At 42.1% G+C, this 14,542-nt stretch overlaps 2 protein-coding genes across 3 annotated transcripts; one reads left to right on the plus strand and one right to left on the minus strand.

Annotated features, from left to right (window-relative positions):
- Window positions 1–2,254: 2,254 nt before the first annotated feature.
- slc35c2 (solute carrier family 35 member C2) lies at window positions 2,255–13,252 on the minus strand. Its single transcript, XM_069169228.1, has 10 exons — window positions 13,182–13,252; window positions 12,287–12,481; window positions 11,980–12,130; window positions 10,185–10,248; window positions 9,989–10,061; window positions 8,639–8,807; window positions 7,814–7,897; window positions 5,811–5,986; window positions 4,589–4,718; window positions 2,255–3,656 (listed from the first exon to the last, which is right to left on the minus strand). The coding sequence occupies exons 2-10, from the start codon at window positions 12,395–12,397 to the stop codon at window positions 3,511–3,513; spliced, it is 1,104 nt and encodes a 367-aa protein (XP_069025329.1). The 5' UTR covers window positions 12,398–12,481; window positions 13,182–13,252; the 3' UTR covers window positions 2,255–3,510.
- Window positions 13,253–13,313: 61 nt separating this feature from the next.
- taf13 (TATA-box binding protein associated factor 13) lies at window positions 13,314–14,061 on the plus strand. Of its 2 annotated transcripts, none has more exons than XM_069169231.1 (2): window positions 13,314–13,393; window positions 13,476–14,061. In XM_069169231.1, the coding sequence occupies exon 2, from the start codon at window positions 13,480–13,482 to the stop codon at window positions 13,852–13,854; it is 375 nt and encodes a 124-aa protein (XP_069025332.1). In that variant the 5' UTR covers window positions 13,314–13,393; window positions 13,476–13,479; the 3' UTR covers window positions 13,855–14,061. The 2 variants fall into 2 exon arrangements, with proteins under 2 accessions (XP_069025332.1, XP_069025333.1); XM_069169232.1 differs by having other exon boundaries at window positions 13,320–13,393; window positions 13,479–14,061.
- The last annotated feature ends 481 nt before the right edge of the window (window positions 14,062–14,542 follow it).

Consider the following 14,542-nt stretch of genomic DNA (forward strand, 5'->3'; position numbering starts at 1 on the left):
TCCTACATCAGCTCCCACATCAGCTCCGGTCTGAGCACCTCGGGCTGAAACCCGAGAAGGTAGCTCCTCCCCTGCTCCAGAAGTGGGCGGGGCCCTCTCAAGAATGCTATAAAAACACCTCCGCAGCGCAAACGAGGCCAAAAAACATGCACTTTAAAATGATAAAACAAGGCCTGAATCCAAAGGAACCTTGACCTCTCCCTGTCATTTCTATAGGGTTTACAATGTTAGAACCACTGACAGGTGAAGCATAAAGTTTAAAACTACAGCCCAGAAATAAATAATAGATATATATCGATTATTGTTATTTAGTCAGATTGAGACTTGGTATTTGCAGTCAAACTGTAAACTGTTATCCTGAAAGGTGTACCTGATATGTTGTCCCTCCCATTTAAATGACTTAGGATGTCAGTATAACCCAGTGCAGTTCAACAGCACCACAAATCACAGCCTTCTACATCATTTGCAATGCTTATTTTGGTGCTTTCTTTTTGTGTGTGTGGAGATTTCGTTTTTTTAATTCTCTGGTTTATGTTTAGTTTTATTGTTTCAGTTTCTGAAAATTCTTTTGCATTTATTTTGTTAAAAAAAATAATTCTTGAATAGATTTAGTTTATTTTAGTTTTTTGCCTTTATGTAAATAGTTTCCTGTGCACGTTTGCATTTATTTTGATAATTTTGCCTATTTTTGATAACAACATTAAAACAAAATACATTAGCCTACCGTTTAGATGAATCAACACTTCCAATCAGACTGAAAAACAACTGAACATTATAATCACCTATGAAGACTGGACTTATGGATGTATTATCTTTAATGTTTCACCTATCAGTTTCATGTAACTCAGGCACAGAACTTCTGCTGTCGTACAAGTGTGATATGTGACTCTTTCAATACTTCTAAAGGCATTTTTTAATTTAATAGCTGCAGCGCAGTTGATCAATGGATAAAAGCACGTGGCTTGCAGAGAACACCCTCTAAATGTTGTTCTATGAAGCAGTAGTTGATGAAGTATTCAGATTCTATGCTTAAGTAAAAGTACCAATACAGCAAAGTAAAAATACCTAAAGTCCTGCACGAAAAATTCCACTTCAGTAAAAGTATTAGCAGCAAAATGTTTTTAAAGTATTAAAGTAAAAGTACTGGTTTGGTCCCTCTGACTGATTCATGACTTCATTAGATGTTTAATAGTGAATAATCGATGTGTCATCAGCATGTTGCCGCTGCTGCTGCTGCAGGTCTGGAGCTGTAGTTTCTACTAATAGACAGCAGATACATGTGCAGAGTCATCAGATGATTACCGGGAGAAGAATGAAGAAGAGAAAATAAGTTTTAGATTTTTGGTGAGATGTAAGATTATTTGAACATTTCTTGAATTGAAAGCTGGTGAGAAGTTCAGAGGAGAAATGCAGCTTTTAACAACTGACTAACATCTGAAATGTGACCTCGACCACGAACTGCTTTGGCAACGTGTTGCATTTTAAGAGCTTATAATGTTTTCCATTAAGTCAAATCTTCCTCCTAAAAGTAACAAAACTTGTTTCATAAATAGAGAGGAGGAAAAGGTCAAATATTTTATATTGTATATAAAATACGCAGAATACTTTAGTGGAAAACAACACTTGCCTGCACTTTGCACACAAATGCATATTGCTTTCTTCTATATTTTACCCATATTCTATTTTATTAATGTTTTGTGTTTCATTTAAAGCATTTCTATCTGTTCTTATGCGTTTTATTTCTGTTCTACTCTTTTAAATGTTCCTTTGTATCTGTTTTTATGTGAAACATTACGTGTCATTTTCTTGCTGTAAAGCACTTTGAAAGTTCTGCATGAAAGTTGCTATCCAAAAATTAAGTTTATTATCATTATTAACAATAAATAGCTTTCGCAGAATACAGGTTAGTCTGGATTCTTCTATGAGAGCTGCATTACTGCGTGTGTGGAACTCATTTCCAAACAGCTGTGCTTGTTCGGCAGGTCGACCAGGTGCACTTGAAGGAACAGACGCAGATTTACATTTACAAATGCACACTGTGTAATAATGCATGAGTATTTCAAATGTGAGGATTTTTTGCAGGGGAAGTCAAGATTATCCATTTTTCAGTGGGGAACATTAAATAAAACTTATTTATGACTCCGGCTGGATATTTGGGTCCAATCAGACGTCTCCATGACGACGTTGTTAATGGAGAGGAATCGAATCATTCAAATGAATTATTCTAAAATGAAAACAGTGACATTTGTTTTCCTCCTTTTTCCCACTTTATTTCTTAATGTATTGCAGCGACAGTGCATTTTACAGAAGATCATGACAAAAGCGTTCAAAAGTTTTTATAAATGGCTTAAAACTCAAATAATTCAGCTACACAACCACTCAAACTCGGTCTCCATGGAGTCTGAAAATAGCTCTTTAAAGCAGTCTTCTTGCTGACCGCTGTTAATAAGGCACATTAAGATCACCTCACATCCCTTTAAATTATGACTCAAAGACCATCGATGATGGAATCAGTCATCTGCAGCGCCGCATCTCATTACATGCAATCAAGGAATGTTATTTTCAGTTAGCACAGCTCGCCTTGAAAGTTCATTTGATTTAAATCTCCACGTTGTTACACGTCTCAGTATTCAGACACACATTATAAGCTGACATTCATGAAGACTTAATATCACCGACCCCGACATCAGTCTGAACGGTGGGATGTTTGCAGAGAGCATCAAAAGGTCTCTTTCACTTTTAGGATTTACTGTCTAACAAACAGTCGACAGATTAGAAGTCAATCAACCAAATAAATAAAGGATTGATGCTCGAGGATTCATGAAGCTAGGAGGACCATTTCCTTTTTCTTCTTCAGATCAAACAATTAATGGATAAATTAGAGAACAACCTGTGTATTTATTGATAATAATAATAATAATAATACTAATGTGTTGCAGCTCCACAGACATCAGTTAGAGCAAAGACAGCTGCAAGAATTAGCATTTTTCAGGTATTCTTGTTTTTACACAAAACAACTTCTCTTGGGAATCGGAATAAATTATGAAGAGAAAGAAATGATGTCATCTGAAGTCAAGTTACCACTTTTCTATTCACAGCTCTATCTGGTTGTTCTCCACACATCTTCCAAGATATCCTTCAGTTTCCGATCATAAAACAAAGTAAGAGGATGTTTCCAGGGTGGTGAGTTGAAGAAAAATGACGACTGTACTTCAAGGTGTCAAATTATCCCTTTAAAGCTGTCTCACGCTCCGTCTCCATATATCATGTATCTGCTGTGTCGAACCTCCCCGCAGGCAAAACATCATAACGTGTGTCATGTTTAAAGTCCACAGATAATGTACAGCTGACAAGGAGGTCTGGCCCGAGGACGAGAACACAGCGGAAGATTTCCTCTTTTTGTGGCAGTGTCACTCCCAAAAAAAAAACCTTTTTGGGAGTTTTTAAAGCACTTCTTTGACATCCCTGTTCATTCAGATCACCTGAAGATGAGATCTGTGTCCTGTACTGTCAGTGGAGAGTGATTTCTTGTTCCTCCTCTTCGTCGTTGTATTCATCAGCAGCAGATTCCTCCCCGTGATCTCCGTTCTGCCGAAGCAACGGCAGCTGCAGCTCGGGGCTCTTACTGTTGAGCTGCCGTATTAAAGGGCCCTTATCTGATGGGAATATAACAAGATCAACAGTAACAACATTATCAGCACCTCTGAAAGCAGAAGTCTTCAACCTTTTATCCTCCGAGAGCTCCTCATGTTTATTAACATTTATTCACATAGCTGAGCTCCACCCAAACCAGCTGACTCAGCTTCTTTTATGTGAACGACAACAAATTGATGCTTTATACACACAGTTTGTAGCTTAAATTCAACAACATGTGCAAGATTTTTTTAAATATTTTTTTTTATCAATTGAAGCATGTTCAGCAGCAGATTCAGGTTGGGTACATAAAAAAATGATATATATTTTGGCAAGATTTTCTCAAGTTTAGTGGTCGATGTAAGTCTGTTAATAAATAAATTTGAGGCTTTTGTTGCACTTGAATTAAACTTAGGGTAATGCAACTATTTGAGGCTGAACCGCACTGTTCATGAAACACACAGAGAGCAAAGATAGAAACACCGTCAATGAAACTGACGCGGAGCTGAAATAAAACAGGCGCCGGGCTCCAAAAACTACAGGCGACATTAAATGATGCGAGTTGGACAGAAGTCTGATCGGCATGCACTGCACGCCGATCGCTGGTGATCAGTCCCGCCGCGCCGGCCCGGCTCATTTCAAACGAGCCATTAACATGCGTCACCACGTGATCAGATCGCCCAGAACCAAGTTAATGACAGACGCAAAGTGTGATGTGGAAACCTGAAGCCTGACAGCGGGCGACATTATGTCGTTTTATATTTTCATATATTCATATTAATAGATTCTGGATTTTTCAATGAGGGAGAAAGAATACATGTAATTTTTCAAAAATGTAATTTTCTCTTGTGGAAAAAATAAAACCTTGTATTTTTTTCTTGTGATATTGTACCAATACAATTTTAGACAGTATCACAAACAATCATAAATAATAATAAAAAAAATGAACACTTACTTTTGGAATAATATGTCTTTAGTCCAACATGCAGTGAAATGCCACACACACACACAGCGAATCCCAGCCAGTTCAGCAGACTCATCCTGTCTCCCATTAGAGATGCAGCCAGCAGCAGAGTGCACACCTCCTACGACAACACAAGACGAGAACAGAAATAAAGAAAAGTCGTTGAGAAAGACCACAATGCAGCGCGACACAAATGTTGTTGACAAGATGAAAACTAGAGATTTTGATGTGCTCAGATCCTCAGCGTTCACAGCTTCAGTTAGATTACAGCTAATCCAAAAATGTTTACATTTTCAGACATAAAATACTAATATCGTTTTAATATGCGTGTATAGGTTTAGGAGCCCAAAAGCACCAAAAGCACTCTCACTCTCCAGTGACCACTTGTGACCGGATCTCATTTCTCTCCTCATCCATATGCAAATGAACACATATATTATGTAAATAAAGAAGTAAATAAACACGTGAGCATGTAAAACAAAATTGAAGTACTTATTTTACATCTATATATTTCACTGAACGAGTTTATAATAATAAACACTAAAGTTATTAATTTACAACCTGAACCGTCAGGCTCGACCAGATTGCGTCGGTTCAGGCTTGGATTATTTAGGAGGGTCGGGCTCTGCACTGCGGTGGATAAATGAACTGTGTGAGGGGGCGGGGCTCTTCTGCAGCTAAACCCAGAGGAGTCTTTGGTGAAAGAAGTGTCAAGTAGACACTGGTTCAGTTTGCAGGTAAATCTATTTCCTGTCAGTTCAGCTGCACCCAGCAGAATCAAGCAGGAATATTTCTTCTATTGGATATTTGTATTCCTTCATCACACGATGTCAGTTGAGTAGACGGTTCTTCATCGAGGCCCAGCATGCATTTGGGGCTCACGCTGCTAAAATAATGTGTCGGTATGTGTCCCGGACCACCAACCCAGAGGTTAGTCTGAGCACATCGGAGCTCAGTGTGTTCCCAAAGCATCCAGAGTGGCTTCACACCTGTACTTTGAGCTGTCCACATGTTAATGCCAGGTTTAAACAGCATCTTCATCTGTCTGAAAAAAAGGAAGCTCAACACACACACACACACACACACACACACACACACACACACACACACACACACACACACACACACACACACACACACACACAGACACACAGACACACACACACACAGACACACAGACACACAGACACACACACACACAGTTTGAAAGTACCTTGAAGATCCCTGATATTGATAAAGTGAGGCTGGAGGTCCGGGAGACGAGCAGGAACTCTGAGAAGCCCAAACCGAAGGCCAGCAAGCCTCCGATACTCAGAGTGAAGAGTGAATAGAGGAGAGGAGAGACCTCCGTCACCCGGAACAACTTCTCCGAGGTACTGAGGCTCAGCCCTGGAAGAACAAACAGAATCAGGACATGTGGGTCACGAAAAGCAGAGAGGAGAGTCCCAGAGAGATTAAAGAGTCTGGAGAGTCAACAACCAGAGTTTTAATGAAACTATCCTCACTTTATCAACAGTTGTGTTAACACAGTCTGGGGAGACTGTTTACATGGGCTCTGTCTCAAACTCAGAATCAGTCCCTCCAGGACTTTCTTGTGATTGTTGTGATAAAAAATGTTTAATTTTGCAGCATACAACATTGCAAACATTGTTTTAAGTGAATTCTTTTGCATAAAATTGCGTAAATCTTTAAATCAGGCCAGAAAAAAAATAGTTGTTTTTTTTAAGCACTACCTGACAAAAGATGATATGTAATCACTTCCTTTGATAATAATCCTGCTGCACATCACAGAAATATTTAAGTTTTAATGTTTTATTTAATTTTATAAAACTTGGAGAACCATGAGGCTCAAAACTCCTAAAAGGTCCTAAAAGGTCCTAAAAGTGCCTAAAAGGTCCTAAAAGTTGCGTATGTTTCCAGAACAGACCGTCTGTGACTGGAATATAGAAACAAGGACTACATCAGCTATCAAAATAAGAGCTTTAGATGCTGTTTAATTCATGTTCATTCAACACATAGACCTGCTGGATGAAACAAACAAAGACGTCTCTGACAACTGGACGTGTGGAGAAAACTCATTTAACATCCAGTAATATGGAATCACTTCCTCTGATCACAAACATTTAATCACATCATTTTTTTTGATGATGAGAAAACAGGATGAGAACCTTTCTGATTGTAAATGAGAAGTTATTTTTGTTAATAAAGTGAGTTTGATTTAATAGACTTACTTTATGTCATTAATACTTTCAGCACAGATTCTGCTGACGACATTTTTTTGCATAAATATAACTGCAAATATCGCAGTTTGCTTGAATTTGTGTTAATTATTGACATCACAAGATCGCTGTTTCCTGGAGGGACTGGATAGCTGCCACAACTCCACTGTCTCATTGGAGTTAAAATATAATGTAGCAAATGAAAAAATATTGTGTCTGTATCTACTTGTTTTATTGCAGATTCAACATGAAAAGCACAAGCAAAGACATAAAAACAATATGAGACACTGTAAAAGTAAAACTTAAGAACACAGAGTTTAAGGTTTAGCCGTGTCTCACCTCTGAAAGATGCCGACATCACAGCCACATGTGAAGTATGATTTCCTTGTGTTTCATCACAGCGGTGTACCTATTGGTCCTGAGGTTGGTTTAATGACTCTCCACATGCTGCAGTCTCAACTGGCACTTCAGAGCTTTTAGCAATGACCGGAAATCCAACACTCAAGGAGGCTGATGACTATTTGCAGGTAAAGTTCAGCGGTGCTTTTAAAGTTTTTTTATAGAAGTGTTTACATTTCAATACCATAATTAGGGCTACAGAGTTGAATAGAGCCTCAAGACGAGCAGATTAACTGATTTGTTGATAACAGAAAATTAACTGACAACTATTTTAGTGATGTATTCTTTGTTTTGAGTAATTTTTTAGGGTAAAAGAAATCAAACTCTCTGATTTTAGGATCTTAAATGTGAACATGTTCTGCTTCCTTTAGTCCTTCATGATAATAAACTGAATACGTTTTGGTTGTGGACTGTTGGTCGGGACAAAACAAGATATTTTAGGATGCACTGGCAGATCTTTTCAACCATTTTAACTGATATTTCAAAGATCAGACAACTAATCAAGAAAATAATGGTTAGTTGCAGCATTAGAGTTGAATTTGTAAGAAGAGATCAGAGACAACAGACCTGAAAATGACAAAACACAGACTCCACCCACCTTCATTGTAGAGGAAGAGGGGAAAGAGGCCAAGGAACATGAGAGGCTGCAGGTGGTACATGGCGTCTATCGGGTTCTGAAGGCCTGAAAAAAGTGGAAATCGAAAAAGGTGTAGAGAAGGAGATAAAACTGGAAACTTCGTACAAGTTTCTGAAATCAATTTCTCACTGCTGGCAAATCATTAAAACAAACATTTGCAATTTCACCATGGACCTGAAACTTTAAGAAGAAAGCACATTAAATAATGCGTCACATTTTTGCGGAGCAGGAGGAAGTAGCAGGGGAGCAAATACAGTGAGTCGGCAGAGTGAGGAGCTACAACTGTATTGTTCAGGCATGTTGTCATATTGGAGAAGCCTGTTGCCATGGTGCCACAGCTCAGGTGGTTTGAAGTGAACGTTTTCCCCTCAGATGCCTCAGAAGGTCCCAGTGGAACTCGGTGTTGACAGTCTGACTCTGGGGAACAAATTCACGGTGACACAAAGAAAACCCAGCTGGTGTCTCCTGACCTGACGCGCCTTCTTCTTCTTTGGTCTCGGACAGTGAAGCTCCGCCCCCTCTTGAAACGTGAACGTCACACAGAACACCTCGTCCGGTTCTTTCCACATTTCCGTAGACTTTCTGAAGCATTTCGAAGTAACTCTGTTGCTGATTTCCAGAGTTTGAGATGAATTTATTGCGGGCTGACGACATCCATGGTGAAATCGCAAATAAACACGTACCAGTGGTCAACAAAAACATGTGGACCTGATGTTGATTAAGTGACATAACTTGGGATGCATGCACCTCGTATTCATCAATTTCAACGGTGACTTCAATATTTACCCAGCTCTGCTTTCTGCATGAGGACCTGAGTGAGGGTCCAGCGGATCCCCCCTAAGAAGGATGCCAGCAGCACCATGATGAAGCCCTCCAAGTTGAACTGGGTCGACTCGAATGTAAACATAAAGAGACCGCAGGAGATCAGCAGGACCACCAAGATCAGGAATGGGTTCTGGTTGAGGAAAGGAGAAAGAAAGTGTGTGATGGGGTCAGAAAAACTAAAAGAAAAGCAGACATGGAGATAGAGAAGAGGAGCAGGAGTTAATACATGGAGAAGAACATTTAAAAAAAAAATATAAAAGAAGATGCTGACTAATTCTGTAAGATCATTCCCTCCATTAAACACATTATCATTCAGGAAATAAAAACGACCTTTCTCATTCATGACCAACAGACACAGTATAATAGTGGTTTTATTTTGAAAGTGGGCTTTTCAGTAACTTCCTGATGACTTCATCAGTATATATTTGGACTTTTTCAACTGGTTATAGCTTTTCAACTTGCCTTTGTATTTTAGCATTAATGCAACAGCTATAGTACGAATAAGTAATCAGTATCTGATTGGTCCCTCCAGGAAAACGTGATCCTGCAATTTCTTTTTAATTCCTGCAATTCTTACGGAAAAAAATGTCGTCACCAAAATCTGTGCTGAAAGTATTAACAGCATAAAGTAAGTCTTTTCAAACAAAACTCACTTTAATAACACAAATAACTCCTCATTTACAATCACAAAGGCGCTGCTCCTGCGTGTTTAGTGCATACAACCCTGTGATATGTACCAATAACTTGTCACGCCTCAAATACGCTATTATTGTTGTTTTTTTTCATACACAGTGGGATGTACTTTTGGAGAATATACAGAAGTCAGCTGCAATTTAAAGACCGGATGAGTTGAAAACGCTTCGTCATCCAGAGAAACGACAGGTATCATCAGAAAGGGAAGTTCTGCTCTTTATTTTGATATACAGCCGATGTGAAGCAATCAGGACTTTGGGAATTATTCAATGAATTTTCTCTGCAATGCTTCGTCACACAGAGGAGGTGCCGGCATTTCTGGGAAGCTCTCGTCGTGCAGTTTCACGAGATATCTCATTCATCTCTCTGTGATGAATACTCGCTGCGCTATTCAACCGAGAAGAAGAGATTAAGGGTCTCGAGACAGCTGATGGCTCGTGCTATTAAACCGTAACAGAAGAAAGGGAAGCGAAGAGATGACGTCATTAAAAGAGCACCAGTAAAACCTCAAATGATGAAGGAAATCTGACATTTCTGAGTTTCATCCAACGCTTTTTATACAAACAGACAGAAACGATTCCAATAATTCTGTAAAATAACCGTGAGGGGCCAACTCACCGGCTCCTCCAGCTTAAAGACCAGGGAGAAAAAGAGGATGAACAGCACTGCGGAGGACTTGGTCATGGTGTACCTGGAACGACACACAAAAAAGTTCCACACAACAAAAATGGAAGAATCCAGTTATTGGTAAAATACAATAATCACAGCCTTCAGTTTCTCTGCTTCTACTGAAATAGTGTTTTGACAAACTTACAAGCTGATGGTGATGAAGAGGAAGCTCCAGTTGGAAAGACCGATATCCAGTGCTGTTGCAAAGGCTGTGGGGAAGATGAACAGAATTTAGAAGTGTTATACTGCAAGAAATAATGACCTGAACACCAGTGAAAACTCCTGGTTTTACTACACTGTCGCCTCACAGTAAGAAGGTTCAGGGTTTGAGCCTCGGTTCGAACCTTAGACTGTACATGAAAGTTCTCGGAGCTTCTGGGTCTGAAAAATGGTTCTGATCCAGAAGTGTCTTCAGCTGCAATACCAGCGAGTGCCACTAGAGGTCGGCTCCAAAAAGCCTCCGGCTCCATAGACTCCCATTCAACTTCTCTCATCAAATCCAAAGTGAATAAAATGTGTCCATCAGTTATCTCGGTGTTGTTAGCTAAAGTCACTCCTTCTTCTTAGTTTTCTGGAGGTCCATCTGAAAATAATCCCTCATTCATTAGAAAAGAAGATTCAAGAAGACCTGTTTTTGGGGGCGTGTCTGTTTGATTGACAGGCCCCTTTCTGGAGGAAAACAATACTGCATTGACAGCAACAGAGAATCAGAGGAAGTTGAGACTTTTTCTCCAAACTTCTGCTTTAAATTAGCTGCTTTAAATAATAACGCCGTGCCAAAGAGTTGCTGTCTAGTTGTGTAGTTGAAAAACTGTGTTGCACCAACAATGATGTGGAAAAAAACTCTTATCTCCCATTTTTTTCCCCTTGTCATGTCCTAAATAAGATATAAAAGATATATAAATAGAAGAGCTTCATGGCGACACTCTATACAAGGGCTGCTGTGGGTTATGATGTGGCTCAGTCACAGTGCTGATGTGAGCTGACATATTATTTGTAGAGAAGGACTGAAAAGTAAAATATATAACTGATAACTTGCTCACCTGGAGGCTCAGCGAGGTGAAGTAGAAGTCCGCGGAGGAGACCTCTTTCTAATCTATGCAACATGTTCTATCGCAGGCAGAGTGGACATATATTTACTGGACTGAGTGTTTTTAGAAACTAATTTAACACATTTTTCTAATATTTTGGCAGTGTATCGCTATTTTATATTAAAGTCTGGCTTCTGTCCGTTACTGTCTATAAACAATGCAGAAAATAATAATAATAAATAATAAACTTTATTTGTATGGCACTTTTCTAAACTTGTTTCAAAGTGCTTCACATAAAATAAGCCATTAAATACAAAACAACAAGTGAATTCTAACGAGCCTTTAACAAACACAATGATCACATAAAGCAATCATAAAAACTATTAAAACAGGAGTATAAAAGAAATAAGAATTGATCACTAAAATCATCAAAGGTTCGCCGATAAAAGTCTGTTTCAAGAAGAGATTTACTTTATTTCCTCAGGCAGCTCGTTCCATAACTTTTGGGGGCTCTGACTGAAAATGCTTTGTCACCTTTAGTTTTAAAACATGTCTCCAGAACAGATACACGTTTTTAGTCTGAGGATCTCGGACTAACAGGCTTGTATTGAACATTCAGGTCAGACTTAAAAGTCAACAGTAAAATCTTAAATCAATTCTAAAACATACTGGGAGTTGTAACGGGCGTGATGCGGTCCCTTTTCCTGTTTTAGTTCTGAGTTGCACCTCAGAGGCAGCCTGTGGTGCTTTGTGTGCAACTTGCTGTCAATCAGTCTTCTTTATTTATGGTGGTTAACTGGTGTAAGACTATAAAAACTAACCCCTTTAAGTGTGATATGAGTTTTATGTCACTGTGGACTTTAGTCAAAAGCATTCTTCACTGGCAGCTTCGTCGATCAGTCAACTCACCTGTTGGAGACACTTTCCGGAGGTAATCCTTCCAGCTCAGAAGAATGCGAGGTTTCCCAGTCCAGCACTGCATGGCCCGCCGGGTCAGAGCTGACAGGCAGAAGTTGATGGTGAGATGGACTAACGTCATGAAGAGGGGATAACGGAAGCCCTGAGAGAGAGACGGAGAGACAGACGGGGTCACCTCAGATGGCCTAGTTCCCCTCTTTGTCTCAGGGTCTGGGGACACTCGGGGGGTCCTGGACCCTGAGACACTGGGTCACGGCCTACTGACCTCCAAGAGAGAAAGACCAGTTAGTTCACGTACCTGCATCAACCATTTGTTGTAGAATGTGATGCCGATGGAGAAGACATAGTACAGGAGAACTAGTCCCACGGTGCGAAGCCCCCGGCACAGGAACTGGACCGGGCACGCCATGCAGGGGTCAGCTGTCCAGTACTAGTGTCCAGGGTCCATCACCAAAACGGAGTCCTCACCGCCTCCTGTCACGAACAGGGGACACTGCGGGGGGTAGAGGAGGAGAAACAGGGCTGGAGCATCTGTGTACACAGTGACGTCAGTTACAGCTGAGCAGGCACATGCTTATCAGAGCTGCAGCTGCACTGTGAGCTGGACGCAGCAGTGTTATCAGCACCGGGGACCCGGGTCGGCTCCGGGGCACCGGGGCACCGGGTCGGCACCGGGGCTCCGGGGCACCGGGTCCCCTCTCACGGACCGGACTCCCTTCAACCGCTCCGTTCACGGTGGCAGCGTTTGTTTTGAAGCCTACAAGTCACGTGCATCGCGATTTAAAGGCTTTCCGCGAGTTGTTACGACGTGTTCCTCTTTCACCAGGAATAAGTGTGATTTGAAATCAAATGTTAGTTTTACTTCAAACTGCTCGCTCGGTGGATTGTTTCACCGGAAGGACACGAACAAAGCGCAAAAACAACCCGGTGAAAACATGGATGACGAACACACCGGTGATCAGTCTGTCCGGTGTGTTTAATGAAGTCTGTCCGGTGTCAGGTCGCCATGTGCCGGTTCCTCTCAGACGGTTAAACGGTGTGTTTAATGAAGTCTGTCCGGTGTCAGGTCGCCATGTGCCGGTTCCTCTCAGACGGTTAAACGGTGTTTTTAATGAAGTCTGTCCGGTGTCTCCGAGCACGACAGCGCGCGACCAGGTCAACAAAACGGAGAGTACCGTAAAAAGAAAACGTACCGTCAGCCGTGTTGACCGTGTGACCGAATAATAAACACGTGAAGCTCGGAGCTGTCCGCTGTCCGTCTGGCCGCAGAGAGACGGCCGCTAGGGGCAGTGTTGACAATCATCAGAGCTTTTCTGTCCGAATCACTACTTCCTCAGTCAAACGGAGCAGAACCGGAAGTGCACACCAGCCACTTCCTGTTATTGTGATCTGCGCTCTGGGGAAGGTAAGGACTGCTGGTCGGCGTGTCCCGGGTCGTGGCAACAAACGCGTGAAGTGCTGCGTTAAACCAAGTGTTGTTTTCTCAGCAGAATGGCGGATGAGGAAGACGAGACCGGCTTCGATGAAGAGCTGGACGACGGCTCCGCCGGAGTCGACGTCGGCCACGGAAAGAGGAAGCGGCTCTTCTCCAAGGAGCTGCGGTGCATGATGTACGGGTTCGGAGACGACCAGAACCCGTACACGGAGTCCGTGGACATCCTGGAGGACCTGGTAATCGAGTTCATCACGGAAATGACGCACAAGGCGATGTCCATCGGACGGCAGGGCCGCGTGCAGGTGGAGGACATCGTCTTCCTCATCCGGAAAGACCCCCGGAAGTTCGCGAGAGTCAAAGACCTGCTGACGATGAACGAGGAGCTGAAGAGAGCCCGCAAGGCTTTCGATGAAGCCAACTACGGCTCTTAAACTCACACGTTTAGTTTTCTACAGAAACCGAATTTGGAGGTTCATTTCTTTTAATGGACTTAAAGCTGACTGTTTATTTCTCTTCTTGTTCTTCATCGATGTCCAAACTGTTTGTGGTCTGTGATGTCATGAAACACAGAGTTCAGGTGCTGAATGTCCTGCTCTCTGGGACTGTTTCAATAAAGTACGTCACGTTTTTGTTTTGAAGTGAGGAGTCTGTGCAGTTCATCTGAGGAGCAGAATACCCAGAAGACACTGCTCCTCAGACCTCCACCGGTCACACTGCTCCCCAGACCTCCACCGGTCACACTGCTCCCCAGACCTCCACCGGTCACACTGCTCCCCAGACCTCCACCGGTCACACTGCTCCCCAGACCTCCACCGGTCACACTGCTCCTCAGACCTCCACCGGTCACACTGCTCCCCAGACCTCCACCGGTCACACTGCTCCCCAGACCTCCACCGGTCACACTGCTCCCCAGACCTCCACCGGTCACACTGCTCCCCAGACCTCCACCGGTCACACTGCTCCTCAGACCTCCACCGGTCACACTGCTCCTCAGACCTCCACCGGTCACACTGCTCCTCAGACCTCCACCGGTCACACTGCTCCCCAGACCTCCACCGGTCACACTGCTCCTCAGACCTCCACCGGTCACACTGCTCCTCAGACCTCCACCGGTCACAC

This window comes from Embiotoca jacksoni, unplaced genomic scaffold, assembly GCF_022577435.1.
Source record: "Embiotoca jacksoni isolate LCO1_2020_lvr unplaced genomic scaffold, fEmbJac1.0.p SCAF_43, whole genome shotgun sequence".
Lineage (NCBI taxonomy): Eukaryota > Metazoa > Chordata > Actinopteri > Embiotocidae > Embiotoca > Embiotoca jacksoni.

Coding starts and splice junctions, on each gene's coding strand:
- slc35c2 (XM_069169228.1), bottom strand. CDS start 12,397: ATGGCGTGCCCGGTCCAGTTCCTGTGCCGGGGGCTTCGCACCGTGGGA. Junction 8,808..9,988: donor TCTTTAAGCTGGAGGAGCCG/GTGAGTTGGCCC, acceptor TTCCTCAACCAG/AACCCATTCCTGATCTTGGT. Junction 7,898..8,638: donor CATGCAGAAAGCAGAGCTGG/GTAAATATTGAA, acceptor CACTTTTTTCAG/GCCTTCAGAACCCGATAGAC.
- taf13 (XM_069169231.1), top strand. CDS start 13,480: ATGGCGGATGAGGAAGACGAGACCGGCTTCGATGAAGAGCTGGACGAC.